The sequence below is a fragment of the Procambarus clarkii genome, chromosome 27, assembly GCF_040958095.1.
Source record: "Procambarus clarkii isolate CNS0578487 chromosome 27, FALCON_Pclarkii_2.0, whole genome shotgun sequence".
NCBI classification, from domain to species: Eukaryota; Metazoa; Arthropoda; class Malacostraca; order Decapoda; family Cambaridae; genus Procambarus; species Procambarus clarkii.
In genome coordinates, this window is record NC_091176.1 from 5877555 (window position 1) to 5892774 (window position 15220).

The following is a 15220-nucleotide window of genomic DNA, read 5'->3' on the forward strand; positions in this document are numbered from 1 at the left end:
CGGTCGGCGGTTTTTTCGCGTTGGTTGAGGCTTAGCTTCCGAACTGGAGCTTGGCAGCCGGCGCGGTAGGTCCGGGGCTCCCCCCTCCCCCTCCCGGGGTGGGGAGGGCTGCGCGGACGATCGGCGCGGCAGTAAAGTGTGATGTTTGCTTGTTTGCTTGTTTCCTTGGGATTGTAGGGAGTTTTCTACCTCTCTGTTCGGTTTTTGTTGTAGTTTCTTACCATGTGGGGTTTTTGTTACGCCTACCTTTCTGGGTGCCTAACCCCGGTCGATGGCAGATAAGGAAAACCCCCAACCATATGGGGTTTTCCAGGGCCATTGCTCCCTGAAACCTCTCTGAAGGGGCCAGGTTCTGGCGCTGGTCCCTGGTAGGTCTGAACTCCTTAGCTAATGTCCCGGTCTAACATAACACACATTAGCCCGATAAGCTCCAGGGAGCCTCCGGGGCTCACCCAGAAAATGGCGTTTCATTACATTCAACGCTGGTTTTTTCCTTATCTGTGGGTAGTTATCTTTTGGAAGCCAATGGGCTCCCCAAATGCTCCTCAAACCAGTATTGAATGTACAGTAATGAAACGTGACTTTCTGAGCGAGCCCCGGAGGCTCCCTGACACCCACACCCCCTCCTCATGATCTCCCTCCCTGACATGCCACAAGAACTGGGGTGGTGGGCTGCCAGCTCCCCCTTCCCTGCAGTGCAGACGAGAGTGGTAGTTGGATGAAGTGTTGCTTGTATTCTTTCTGGGGGAGTTCTTTTGCTCTTTTGAGTATTGCAATTTTCACCGGGTTGTGGCCTGTATTGTTTCGTCTACCTTTCTGGATGTCCTTCCCGGTCGATCACAATTTTGACATACTGTACTTTAAAAGTAAAGTGCTCATAGAACGTTGCTCCTTGTGGCTCTCTGAGGGGACCAGGTTCTGGCTCATGGTCCCCGGTAGGCATAAGGATTCCTGTGACTGATGACCCCAAACTCATATAACACATATCAGTTCGGATAGCTCAAGGAAGCCTCCGGGGCTTGCCCAGAAAAGGGTGTTTCATTACATCTAACACTGGTTTTTGGTTTACCATTTATCTGTAATGGTTGCAGTTAACCATGCTTTCTGGCAAGTTTTCCAAACCCATTTCATTTCCTGAACAAAAAATAAAATTTTTACATTAATAACTAAATGCAGACCAAAATATATTACGGGTAATAAGATTGTCTGAAACAAGCCTTAAGACTTTTATGAGTAACTACCTAAGTGTAATTACCTAAGTGTAGTTACAGGATGAGAGCTACGCTCGTGGTGTCCCGTCTTCCCAGCACTCTTTGTCATATAACGCTTTGAAACTACTGACGGTTTTGGCCTCCACCACCTTCTCACCTAACTTGTTCCAACAGTCTTCCACTCTGTTTACAAAAATGAATTTTCTTATATTTCTTTGGCAGCTTTGTTTCGTTAGTTTAAATCTATGACCTCTTGTTCTTGAAGTTCCGGATCTCAGGAATTCTTCTCTATCAATTTTATCGATTCCTATTACTATTTTGTACGTAGTGATCATATTGCCTCTTTTTTTTTTTCTTCTACCTTCTAGTTTTTTCATATGTAATGCCTCTAACCTCTCCTCGTAGCTCTTGCCCTTCAGTTCTGGGAGCCACTTAGTAGCAAGTTTTTACACCTTTTCCAGTTTGTTGATGTGCTTCTTAAGATATGGGCACCACAACAGCTGCATATTCTAGCTTTGGCCTAACAAAAGTCGTGAATAATTTCTTTAGTATTTCTCCATCCATATATTTAAAAGCAATTCTGAAGTTAGAATGTGTAGCGTATTCTCCTCGCACAATATTCTTGATTTGGTCCTCAGGTGACAGTTTTCTATCTAGAACCACCCTTAGATCATTTTGTCAGAATTTTTTTAAGATTTCTCACATAATTTATAGATTGTGTGGGGTCTATGTTCTCCTATACCACATTCCATAACATGGCATTTATTCACATTAAATTCCATTTGCCAAGTGTTGCTCCATACACTTTTTTGTCCAGGTCTTCTTGAAGGGCATGACAATCATCTAGGTTTCTTATCTTCCCTATTATCTAAGCATCATCAGCAAACATGTTCATATAATTCTGTATTCCATCTGGTAGATCGTTTATGTAGACAATGAACATTACCGATGCAAGAACTGAACCCTGTGGTACTCTACTTATGACATTCCTCCAATCCAATACCTTGCCTCTGATTACGGCCCTCATTTTTTTATCAGTTAGGAAATATTTCATCCATGTTAGAAGCTTGCCTGTTACCCCTCCAATATATTCCAGTTTCCAGAACAATCTCCTATGTGGAACTCTGTCAAAAGCCTATTTTAGGTCCAGATAGATTCAGTCAACCCAACCATCTCTTTTCTGTAAAATCTCTGTGGCTCGATCATAGAAACTGAGTAAATTCTTTACACAGGATCTTGCAAAGTGAAAACCATACTGTCTGTCTGGTATTGTATAGCTTTTCTCCAGGTGTTCTACCCATTTAGTTTTAATTACTTTCTCCAATATTTTCACTATTACACTTGTCAATGATACAGGTCTATAATTAAGGGGGTCTTCCCTGCTGCCACTTTTGTAGATTGGAACTATGTTAGCCTTTTTCCACACATCAGCTACATCTCCTGTACACATGGATGCCTGAAAAATCAGTTGAAGTGGAATGCTGAGCTTAGGTGCACATTCAGAACTCATGGTGAAACTTCTTCTGGACCAAATGCTTTGTTCTTACTTAGCTCCTTGAGCATTTTTTTCACTTTGTCTCTAGACACCTCTATGTGCTCTGTTGTTCTCTGGAATTCTTATTGTGTCTGGTTCCCTGAAGATTTCATTTTGTACAAGTGTAGTTGTTTCTCGCATCTTTGTATTGTTGGAATGTTTGGGGGTTTGGCCTCTTCCTATATGAATTCCATTTTTGTGTCTTTTGGTCTCCGGCCCTCTTGTAATTTCTGTTGAACCAATCCTGTTTCCTAGTTTTGCATCTCTGCTTTGGTATAAATATTTTTGTGCCTTTATCATATATTTCACAAACTTGACATAGTCTCATTTATGTCATGTCATATCCTAACAGTAAGTCTTTCTAGTCAAATTCCTTAAAGAAATGTGAGTTCCCCCATAATGTCCTCAACCGGAAATCAGGTTTTTCAACTGCTTCAACCTCATTTTCTTCCAGATTATAATGCATTGCATACTTTATTCCCTAAAAGACATGGTCACTTTTATCCAAGGGAGGAAGGTATTGAATGTCAAATATCTCTTCCTCTTTACTGGTAAATATCAAATCCAGCATGGAGGGAACATCCCCTTCCCTCATCTTCATAGCTTGTGTAACATGTTGAAACATGAATGTTTCCAGGAGATTTATGAATCTACAAGTCCAAAAATCCTCTGTTCTAGCTTCATATGCCTCCCAGTCTATAGCTTTCAAGTTGAAGTTGCCGACTACCAACAGTCGTGATCTATCTTTATCTGCTCTCGCTATAATATCTCTCATTATTGTTATAAGACCCTCACGTTTATTATCCAGCTCCTCCTTTGACCATGTGTTGCATGGCAGTGAACTATATGCATTTATGATCGTTAGTTTATCATCCTGATTGCAGATCTCTAGTGCTATTATGTCAACTTCTCGTGGATTGGCAATCATTATTTCGTTTACCTTTAGGTGTTCTTTCACCAGCACAGCAACACCACCACCCTAACTAATTTTTCTGTCCCGTCTCCAACCTGAGTAGCCCCTTGGGAATATGACGTCATTTAAAATATCAAGTTTTGTCTCCGTGAGTGCAACAATGTCTGGTGTCTGCAGCTATATTACATCACTTAACTCTCAGTATCTTTAATCTCACTCCATCTACGTTGGTGTATGCAATTTTCAGGAACATGTTCCCCCTTCTCCTTATTCTTCATTCTCTCTTTCTAGTAATTTTGTTGGTTTGCCTTTTTGTACCATTTTACTGGTCTGCCTATCCCTATCACTTTGTAGAAATAAGAATTGATTTCTTGTTCATTCCTGCTCTCATTTAAACATTTTGCCTCGGCGAGGTTCAGTTTGAGCTTCTCTGTCTTCTTTTAAAAGATCTTGTGTTAATGACCATACTTTTCCTTCCTCATCTCTTTGTAATTTTTTAGCATTCCTTAACACTTTCGCGCTCTCCGCGAAGGTCACTCAGCCAACCGTATGTGCGCGCAGCTTTTTTATCGCTTAAGCGTAAAAACAAAAATGTGTATACTCTTTTTACTCTTCTGACCTTAGTTCTCATGCTACGTATTTCATTTTGGTACCAACGTGTTCGCAATAAAATTCTCTAGAAGAACATCAGTAAAGAAAGTCACGAAACGTATAGGGATACCAGCACCAAATAAATAACTACGAAGATGACTCGCCGTGAGCGCTCAACAGCAACAAAATGTTTTTACTCTTGGGATTGTAATCACCTCCACACTTGTTCTACAGCGTTAATTTTGGTATCAATGGACTCGCAATGAAATTCCCAACACGGTGATATGAATATAAGCGTAGAATAATGATGCGGCCCGCCCGCAGGAGTGTGGGAAGTGGTGAAATTGTTACCCGGTATCGGTGACGGGACGACGCACGGCGCTTTGAAAGTTTATACTTATTTCACTCTCATGACATTAATTTTCTATGTACGTCATTCATTTTTGTGTCAATGTTTTCGCAATAGAATGTTCTATGAGCCCATAGGTAAAAAAGATCAACAAAGCGTAAGTTAGAATAGCGCCAAATATAAAACAACGCTGGAACATTTCAGTGAGCGTCAAACACACACGAAATGTTTTTACTTTTGTTATGTTTGTCAAGTTTATACTTGTTGCACACAGTTATTTTTGGTTGTATATTGATCGGAATAAAATTCCCTAAACAGACATATGCATATAATACATGATATGGGGGAAGCATTACCAGTATAAACGGCTAAAGTCACCCACCTGCAACCCGTTTGGGACATAATACCATTTGATCGAAGTTATCCACACCTTTCATGAACTTATTGTACCATGCAGCCTAGTGGTGAGAAAGAGAGAAAGAGAATTCTCATGGCGCGCAGTTTGAAACAAACCCAAAGTAAATCGGATAAAAATTGAATTTTATACTAATATTTTAAAAGAGGACATAACTTTATGTCCACTATGTGTTAGCGTTAGACGAAACAGGACTCATAAATGAGTCCAATTAGCGCGAAAGTGTTAATTAATACTTCTTCCATCGGTTTGGCACTGTTTAGGGTGATCCTCAAAGGTCGACCTTTCCCTTTTACGTACTTTCCAATCCTCCTGTAGGCACAGACATTGTCTATGGTAGTAAGACCTTCCACGAGGCCAACAATTTTATTTACTACATTCTCTTCTTCTACAGCTCTTTCTGACCTGGATGTTATCTCCTTTTCTTTGCAACCAAAAATTATCAGACTTACTGCGATCAATTGTGTTTTGCACCAATTTAGGATTTGATGCCAGTTACTTTGACTTCCAGCCTAATGTTTGTTTTATCTTGGGTGCTGCAGTGTTTAGCTTCCTTTACTGCTGCTTCTATTTTTTTCCTTCTCCTTGGCTACTTGTGCAACCCGTTTTCGCACTTTCGTATAGTCAATATTGACTTATTAAATACGTGCATATGTGACATACTAATTTATTATGAATATTTTAGTTTACCTTGAAAAGCTTCATAGAAAACACCAACCTTACCTAACCTTCTTAGTATGTTAAGATAAGCATATTATTGCTTCGTAATTACAATTATTAGTTAACCTATTATAGGTGTAGGTTAAGTAATAATTGTAATTACAAAGCAATAAGATGCTTATCTTAACATACTAAGAAGGTTAGGTAAGGTCAGTGTTTTCTTTGAAGCTTTTCAAGGTAAGCTAAAATATTCCCACTAAATTAGTATGTCACATATGCACGTATTTAATAAGTCAATATTGACTATACGAAAGTGCGAGAACGGGTTGACTTGTGCATAGGTGAGTTGCATATCTTTCTTGCACTGTTCTATTCCCTGTGTAACTTCCTCCATCTGTACTAACAAAAGTTGTTTTTCCTGTTGAATTTCCTTACCTAACCTATCGTAGTCATTTAAGTTTAAATTTGCTTTAACTTCTTCCAAAGCCATTTTTAAGAGTTTATTTTCCTCTTCCATGGCTTTGCAATTTGTTTCCAATTGATTCTTGTCCTTTCATAAGTCTTTCACTAACCCCCTCAAGACCTGATACTTTGCTACTGAAGTAGTCATTACTTTCTTTCAATTTGCTGATTATTTTTACATGATAGTTCACTATAATTTCTAACTTTGCCAATTTGTTGTGTAGACTGCTCATGTCAATGATTTTTTCATTGAAATCCCCAAAATCTAGTTCTGTTTTGTTTTCCTTCTTGCCGGCGGCCATCTTGAATGTTGTTGTCTGCTCTGTGAACACTGGGTCAACTTTTTCTCGTCTAATATTTTACTTCAAGCGCCACATTTGTGTTATCTCATCTCTTTTTCCAAAGCTCTACACATTTATGTTCCACTTACTATCATACTTTACATAGAGTGACATGTAAATATATGTGACATTACAAAGTATGAGTGTCATACTCTAGGTGATGATGTTCAAGCACAATGAGTGTGAGTGCTTGTTAGCATGAATAATAAGTATGATTACAGTAGGGTTAAAAAGTTTCGTATGAAGAATGTTGCATTATCTACTGTATTATGTTGTCATATATAATTATAATAATATTTAGTGTATCATTTTATACACAGGGCTGCAGAGTTGATAGTTATTGATTATAAGGGAAATGTTCGAAGCTACTTTGTGTCGCCAACTGAGGGTTATCAGGAGAGCCACGTGTTCTCCTTCGGCAAGTTATACCCAAGTGGAGTTACTGCAGCTATCATTCATGGGTAAGTCGCTTCTCATTTATTCTTACGCATTTTACATTTTTTATGTTTTCATTATGCTTGTTTGGTATATTGACCATCATGCACCAGTGCAGGTGGTTTCCCATTCTTGGCGAGATAGTAAACTGTAGGGCCAACAATTGATATTTTCCAGGCTGCAGTTCACAACAGTTGCCTAACTCCTACCTGTTAACCACCCATTGATGATTCTGAGGATCAACATTCCCATGGCCTGAGCTCTGACCAAGCCTCCTAGTTGCTAGTCTGATCAACCAGACTGATGCGGCTGCTTGCAGCCTGACGTATGAGTCATAGCCTGGTTGATCAGGTGTCATTTCAAGGTGCTTGTTGAGTTTTCTCCTGAACACTGCGAGAGGTTCGCCAGTTATGCCCCATATGTGACTATTATGCAAATCCTGCCAGTGCCTTCTGGACTCGTGTGGTGGTATTTCTGTGAGCAGATTTGGAACTGGTCTTTGTAATATTTTCTATGCGTAAATTATTATGTATCTCTCCTGCCTAGGGAGTATCTCTAGAGAATACAGATTAAAATTTTTTAAAGTGATCCCAATAATTTTGGTGTTTTATTGATTGGATTCTAGTGGTAAAAGACCTTTGCATGCTCTCCAGGTCAGCAATTTCCACACATTTGAATGGAGCTGTTAGTGTGCAACAATCTTCCACTCTAGAGAACACTAATGTCTTACAAAGTATTATCATTGGTATGGCATCCCTTGTTTGGAAGGTCCTTGTAGTCCAACCTCTCATTTTTCTTGCCATTGTGACACAACTTTGTTGTATTCTTTAAAAGTAAGGTCTTCCAACATGATTATTCCTAAGTCATTTACATTGCTCTTTCTTTCAATTGTGTGGTTTGAGTGTTTTATATGTGGTTTCTGCTTTGATGTTTTCATTTTTTCCATAGCACAGTACAGTAATTGGAACTTATCCTCATTAAACATGTTATTTTCTGTGGTTCGTTGAAAGCCAAGATTAACATCAGATGGGAGGTTTGCGGTGTCCTACTGTTTCTACTCTCAAGAAAATTCTAGTGTCATCTGCCAAGGATGATACAGTATTATAGTTTGTATCCTTGTCTATGTCTGATATGAGGATGAGGAAAAATACAGGAGCAAGTACTGTACCTTTGGTGCCTGAGCTTTTCATTGTGGTACCATAGTACCCTTTTCACGCCTTGGTAAACACTGCTTGGTAATCAGTCGTCAGATAAAAGTAAACATGCCCAAACGTATCTGTTTTGCATGTATCAGTAAATAAAACCCCAGACTTTTCAGTTGTGAAGAGAATAGTTGTTCATGTAGTGTATATTTATTCTGGCATTTGCATAAAATTCCTGTATCATTCTGCAGTATTAGTATTATGTAGGTAACATTAATGCAGGCGAAGGAAATTATCAGGGAAAGGACAATCCATTACAACTATATAGCACTTGGAAAGGGATCAGGATGAGGATTTGGGATGGAACAGGGGCAGGAATGATGCCCAGCCACTTGGACGGTTGGGGATTGAACGCCGACCTGCATGAAGCAAGACCATCACTCTACTGTCCAGCCCGAGTGGTTGGGTAGTAGAGCAACATAGGTTGGGCAATAGAGCAGATGGAGTATCAAATAAGAATATATTTTATAAGAGTAACATTTGCAAATTTTTATATTTTAATTTTTATGACAATAAATTGCTTTGTTTTTCAGGAGTTTGTTGATAGTGACTGGCTTGTGTGATTTTATGGGTGACAGCAATCTTAAGAATAATGGTCTTGGGCATGGTGTTACTGTGTGGCGCATGGTGAATGATTATCCCTTCTATAAACAGGCAAGTTTAGATATAAATAAAATCCAGAATTGCTACAGTTTGTGTATTATTTCATGACATTGATATTGACTGATAACCTTGTGTATATTTTACAATACATACAGGAAATTTTTTTCCAGCTGAATATATAAAACTTGAATATATTTTTATTCATTGTTTATATTTAGGCATTAACAAAAATTGTGGATTTATGTCTTTGAAATATTTATTCCTACTAGTTAATTTTATATTGAATAAATAAATAATGGTTCTATTAATTCAGTCTTTTAATACAAATGTTATTTTTGTCGTAATGTATAAATAAGGGACTTTGGTATGCATTTTATTTTTTGCTTAGCATTTATTTTAGAGGTATACTAATACTGTTTAATATTTTTACCAATACTAAAATTATCTTATTAAATGAATCATCTATGCAACTCTAGTTTTTCTTAAGGCTGTTGTTATTAGAATACTCTGCTTAGCTTTTTGTAATGGTCTCATTACAGTACTGTGTTTTGTTTGTTTTAAATCTTTTCTTGCTTCTACTATTGTTTTATGTTTAGCAATTAAAGTTTTACTTAAATATTTTTACTTTATTTGTAGGTACCAACAATTAATGAAGAGGAATATATACCTCCCAGTTTGGGTCTATGGAAACGTTTGTCTGGATATCGATCAGCACCTCATCATGACTTCATTTTCCAAATGTGTGTGTCTCCCACTGGCCGTCAGTTAGCTGCATTACACACCTCAGGCAGTCTCTCCATTTGGGAACTTCCATCCCTGCGCAAACAAAAATTTTGGCCCCTCCTGTTGCAACCACATTATGATGCTGTCAACCCATCCTCATCTGAATATATTCCATGCCAAAAACACCGACTCATTCAGTACACAGGGCCACTAAAGAATCACCCAGCAGATCTTAGTTGGTGGTCAGATGCGGCAGTAATCCTAGCTCGGTATTCTGGGGCAGTGACTGTAAGCTCTGTCAACTCATTAAGGAACTTACTTGGAGAATCGCCAGAGTTTCTGGAGGGTGTACCACAGGTAGGTAACAAGAACCTTTTAAATTATTTTTGCAATATATAGTCAGTCACTTATGCCTCTTTGAAAAATTGTGATGAGCCAACTTGAAGAAGGCAAATGTTTTTAGGGATGCAGTTATATGTTTATCATAATGGGTAAATGCAAAGACAAAAATTGCCCACTCAGAGTTCATAAACTTTTAGAAAAGGAATTAAATCAGTTGTGATTAGTTCTTTTATTAGTGGAAGACACAGGTAACTAAGAAAAGAATTGGTAGTATGAATATTGCATGGCCATTCTTGGAAGAGGGGAACATAATTTGTGGTTTCAGGAAAGAGGTTTTATGGCAAGAGGCCAATGACTAGCATGAGTACCTCCCTTCTCGAATAATACATCATATTTTGAGGTATAAATCCCGAACAGCCAAAATATGATGTACTATACATCATAGCAGCTTGCAAAATTGAGGGAGTTGTCATTTTTTTATTCATGTGTACTCAAGTTAGGTTTGGGCAGTTTAGTACATCTTTTCTGGAGGTAACCCATTTGTGGCTCCCTGAAGCTAATACACTGAATCAATGTCATATTATTAGGTGTCATCAGACGTGGAGTTCTTATTAGCCCGCCAGGGACCATGAGCCAGAACCTGACCGGTCGGCCGAGTGGACAGCACGCTGGACTTGTGATCCTGTGGTCCTGGGTTCGATCCCAGGCGCCGGCGAGAAACAATGGGCAGAGTTTCTTTCACCCTATGCCCCTGTTACCTAGCAGTAAAATAGGTACCTGGGTGTTAGTCAGCTGTCACGGGCTGCTTCCTGGGAGTGGAGGCCTGGTCAAGGACCGAGCCGCGGGGACACTAAAAAGCCCAGAAATCATCTCAAGATAACTCAAGATCTCAAGATAACCTCAAGACCTCCTCAGAGAGGTGCCATTATGAAAACCTTTTATATAAAGGTATTCATGTCAATCACCGCCAAGGGAAGGCACCCAGAAAGTCGGCAAAACAAAACGGACTGCAGCATGGTTAGAAATGAGACTGCAGCCTCAAAACCGTCAAAAGAACTTCCCCCCAACATTGTAAACAAATGATCAAAATTCGTAAAAACTATTGCGCATTACTTTACCCCACCTCTCTCCTTGTTTGGTGAGAGGATGGTGGCAGGCTAAGGTAGGTGGTGGTAGGTGGAGGGTGGCAGGCTAAGGTAGCAGGCCGCTCCACCTTCATTTCTTATTCTGATGGATGCCCAGTGTCACATGTTCTAGTCATTCTGGCTCTGGTCTCCTATTTTCTGTACATGTTGTTTGCCTTTGAGGCATTTTTGTGCACATTTGCATAGCGTGAGCCAGGAGTTTAGTGTGCTTGGAGCTACATGTGTTCAGGGTTCTCTTCCTTGGATGCTCCATTAGTGCTTCCCTTGCATGATCAGGGTTGTCTTCCCTGGGGGTTTGGGATATACTCCGTTAGGGGGTCGACCCTCACCATTTAAGTAAGCCAGGGTTGTCTTTGACTGTCCATCCTTCCTCCGGTTGAGTGTTTATTGTTGTTGGAGTGCACTGTGGTTTGCACGACCTAGCTGGCACGTCAGCTTTTACGACTGGTTGGGTCTACAATTCTCCCTTGTTTTCCTCGTTCTCCAACGCAGTTGGAGCAGCTGGTGGAGCAGCTGGCTCTTATTTTCCCATGCTTGGTCTCATGGTTCATGGACGTTTCAGGTCGTGTTCTCCGGCCTGTGGTGGGGGTGGGCGGCTCCACCTGCTCTCGGAGGTTCAGAGCTGGTGGGGCAGGCTTCTTCCTCTTCGCTCCATCAGGTCATATCTTAGAGAGGGTGCGTTTGGGTGTGGCTTAAATGACTACATCCCTCAAGTGGGTTTCTTACTTGTTTCCAGTTCCATCATGGAACTGTGTGGATCTTTGATTCATTCTGGGATTTGTCCCATCTGAATCGCTGTATTCCTTACCCCTCCTTTCGTATGATCACTCTGTCCCAGGTCCGGCTTGTCTTGGAGCCGGGTATGGATGGTGTGTCTGGACCTCCGGGATGCATATTGGCACATCCCCATTCACCCGAGGTTCAGGGACTGGTTAAGCTTTGTGGTGGGGCGGCAGGCTTACAGCTTTCATTGCCTTCCCTTTGGGCTGAATCTGGCACCTCGTGTTTTCACATGTCTTACCCGGGTTGTGGTGGTCCATCTACGTTTGCTAGGTGTTCAGGTTTTGGCCTACCTCGAAGACTAGTTGGTGTGGTCTACCAGCCAGTCAGTCCACTTGTCTGCTCGCTAGGTGTTTGCTTCTTTCCCAGCTCGTTAGGTGTTTGCTTCTTGTTAGGTTAGGGCTCCCTGGTGAACTGGAGGAGTCCCATTCGGTTTCATCCCAGGTTTGGACTTGGCTGGGCCTTGTTTGGGTTTCTTGGACAGTGTCCGTATTTCTCCCTCCCGCGGTGTTCCTCCGGCTGCGGTCCCACCTTCGGATGTTTTTGAGTGGGTCCCGAGTCACTCGGTAGTTACTTGAACAGCTGTGCGGGAGTTTGAACTTTGCTGGGTCAGGTTTTACTTCACAGTTTGCTCTAGTTCCTTTGGGGCCGTTCCGCCGCTCTCACAATCATTGGGTTCATCCACCAGGAGCCTTGCATCGGTTGCTGCATCTTCACCCTTACTTCATTACACACAGAAATCACAATGGCGTGATGCATCAAATGAACAAATCCACAAGGGCCGTGACGAGGATTCGAACCTACATCCGGTAGCATCCCAGACGCTGCCTTAATCGACTGAGCTATGACATGGTCATGGAAGAGGGAGAATGGCCTATTGACATAGCTTGAGTGCATGGGGGTGTTGTGTAAAACCCTGGTTTGTACCTTGGAGAGGCTGCAGGATCCAGTAAGTTCAGTAGAACTTCGGTTTCAACTCTTTTTGACCAAGTCGTAGCTCAGTCGATTAAGGCAGCATCTGGGATGCTACCGGATGTAGGGTCGAATCCTCGTCACGGCCCTTGTGGATTTGTAATTTCACGTATGTTTTTCCACCTCTTAACCTGCTCATGTGCTGCCTGAGCCGTTCTGGTCTTTGGACCGGGTGCTCTCATTTTCTCTCTCCTCCTCCTCAGTTTGTTGTGGCCCCTTTGGACCAAGATTATATTCAGAAGGCTTTGTTCTTGTTGGATTTGGCCTCTGGGGGTCGGGTAGGTGAGCTTCGTGCTCTCCTCTGACGTAGGGGTTTCTGCTCTTTTTGGTCCTGGTCTATGTTTTGTTTGTTTGCAGCCGTCTCCTTCTTTTCTGGCGAAGAATGAGACGGTGGGTGTTTGGAGAAGAACGTGGGTTATTGATGCTTGGCTGGTCAGGCTGGGGGTTCGTCAGGCCAGAACCTGGCCTCCCACAAAGAGGCGGAGCCTCTTTGTGGGGGGCCAGGTTCTGGCTCGTGGTCTCTGGTAAGCCAATAAGAACTCTTCAACTGATGGCACCTAGTAGTAGACACTGATTCAATTAAATAGCTTCAGGGAGCCACAGGGGCTTGCCTAGAAATTGTTTTTTGTGATACGGCAACTTGAGAGGACAGGCTGGTGTGCGGTGAGGTGAACTGATAAGACGGATAGATTTCCTCTGAAGTACATAAAGAATTTTGGTAGGGTGGGAGCTTGCATGCATGGTTATTTAGTTTTGAAATTTTTTTAAATAAAATTATCAAATTAAATGTTTTCAGCAGATTTATTAGCTTAGCATTTATCCTTTCCATTACCAAGAAAAAAATTGTAACATTGTAAATTTTCATTCAATTTTTCTGAATTACAAATGTCCAGATTATGAATATCTTACACATTTATTAAAAACAATAATGGATTTGTAATGTAATGATTTAATTAAAATTCAATTTCATGTTTATAAACTTTGGGCACTTTGCATTTGTCATGTTTTTCGTGTTAGTGTCACTGTGATGTTATAATTGTAGAAAACTTAACATGTTGAAACATGTGATTAAAGGTCTGACATTATCACATGATAGTCAGCTTAAATATAGAGAAATATATTATTGAACATGGAGATAAATTATCCAGTGCTAAGTATGGTGATTAGATCAAAATAACTAAATAGAAAAATGCTTCTTCAATTGTAGAGTTTTTTCTAACATACTGTACTTATATTTGTATGCTTTATGCTCTATTTTGCAGATAAGTGAAGCGTATGATCGAGGTTTTCTGGGGCTGGAGGTAGAAAGTAGAGTCAACTCCAAGCGATTGTTAACTACCTCAAATGAAGGTTCTGATGAAGAGGAGTATGTGGACTCTGATGAAGAGGAGGAGTTGTCTCTTATTCAGAGGTCGAGTCGGCTTGCTAAGAATGCCCTCTACTGGGTCACAGATGCAGAGAGGTAATGATCTTGTGTGAATAGTTAAACTTTAGAGAACAATTGATTTTTGACAGTGAATTGCCATTAATATAAAAAGAGGTAGTAAATATTGTCTGTTTTTAGATTATAAATACAGCAACAGTGCAGTAAAATCTCTTTAACCTCTGGGTGGCACAGCTATTGATAGCTGACATCGCTGTGCGCAAGAACAAAAATTCAAGCTAATCTTTTTTTCTTCTAAGATTGTTAACCCCTAAACTGCGCAACGCACCTGCAACCTGCAGGCCCTCGTCTGGTTTGCGCAATATGCCTCCGGGTATTTGTATTTTTCACGTTCCATGCAAAACGTCCGTGGCTACATGGGGTTCAGTCTGGTGTTGACAATGGCTGTAAAGCGGCTGAAATGTTCATCTTCCTTTCCAATTTCTTTGTGGATTTCCCCATACAAATGATCAATGTTTCGTGATCGTCAATTGCGTGCGTGTGTGTGTAATTACCTAAGTGTAGTGTAGTTACAGGATGAGAGCTACGCTCGTGGTGTCCCGTCTTCCCAGCACTCTTTGTCATATAACGCTTTGAAACTACTGACTGTCTTGGCCTCCATCACCTTCTCACCTAACTTGTTCCAACCGTCTACCACTCTGTTTGCAAAAGTGAATTTTCTTATATTTCTTCGGCATCTGTGTTTCGCTAGTTTAAATCTCTTGTTCAACCTTGAACCCAACCCAATCTCTTGAACAACCTCTTGTTCTTAAAGTTCCAGGTCTCAGGAAATCTTCCCTGTCAATTTTATCAATTCCTGTTACTATTTTGTATGTAGTGATCATATCACCTCTTTTTCTTCTGGCTTCTAGTTTTGGCATATTTAATACCTCCAACCTCTCCTCGTAGCTCTTGCCCTTCATTTCTGGGAGCCACTTAGTAACTTGTCTTTGCACCTTTTCCCGGTTTGTTGATGTGCTTCTTAATATATGGGCACCACACAACTGCTACATATTTTAGCTTTGGCCTAACAAAAGTCATGAACAATTTCTTTAGTATATCGCCATCCATGTATTTAAAAGCAATTCTGAAGTTAGAAAGCATGGCATAGGCTCCACG

General features: G+C 40.7%; 1 protein-coding gene across 3 annotated transcripts in view; it reads left to right on the top strand.

Moving 5' to 3' along the window:
• LOC123762748 (NBAS subunit of NRZ tethering complex-like) overlaps nt 1–15220 on the top strand; it is a 504795-nt gene that overhangs the window by 75754 nt on the left and 413821 nt on the right. For all 3 annotated transcript variants that reach the window (XM_069332294.1, XM_069332295.1, XM_045749508.2), the window contains exons 6-9: nt 6797–6937; nt 8647–8767; nt 9353–9796; nt 13941–14140. In XM_069332294.1, the coding sequence (XP_069188395.1) occupies nt 6797–6937; nt 8647–8767; nt 9353–9796; nt 13941–14140 (906 nt within the window). The remainder of the gene's footprint in view (nt 1–6796; nt 6938–8646; nt 8768–9352; nt 9797–13940; nt 14141–15220) is intronic.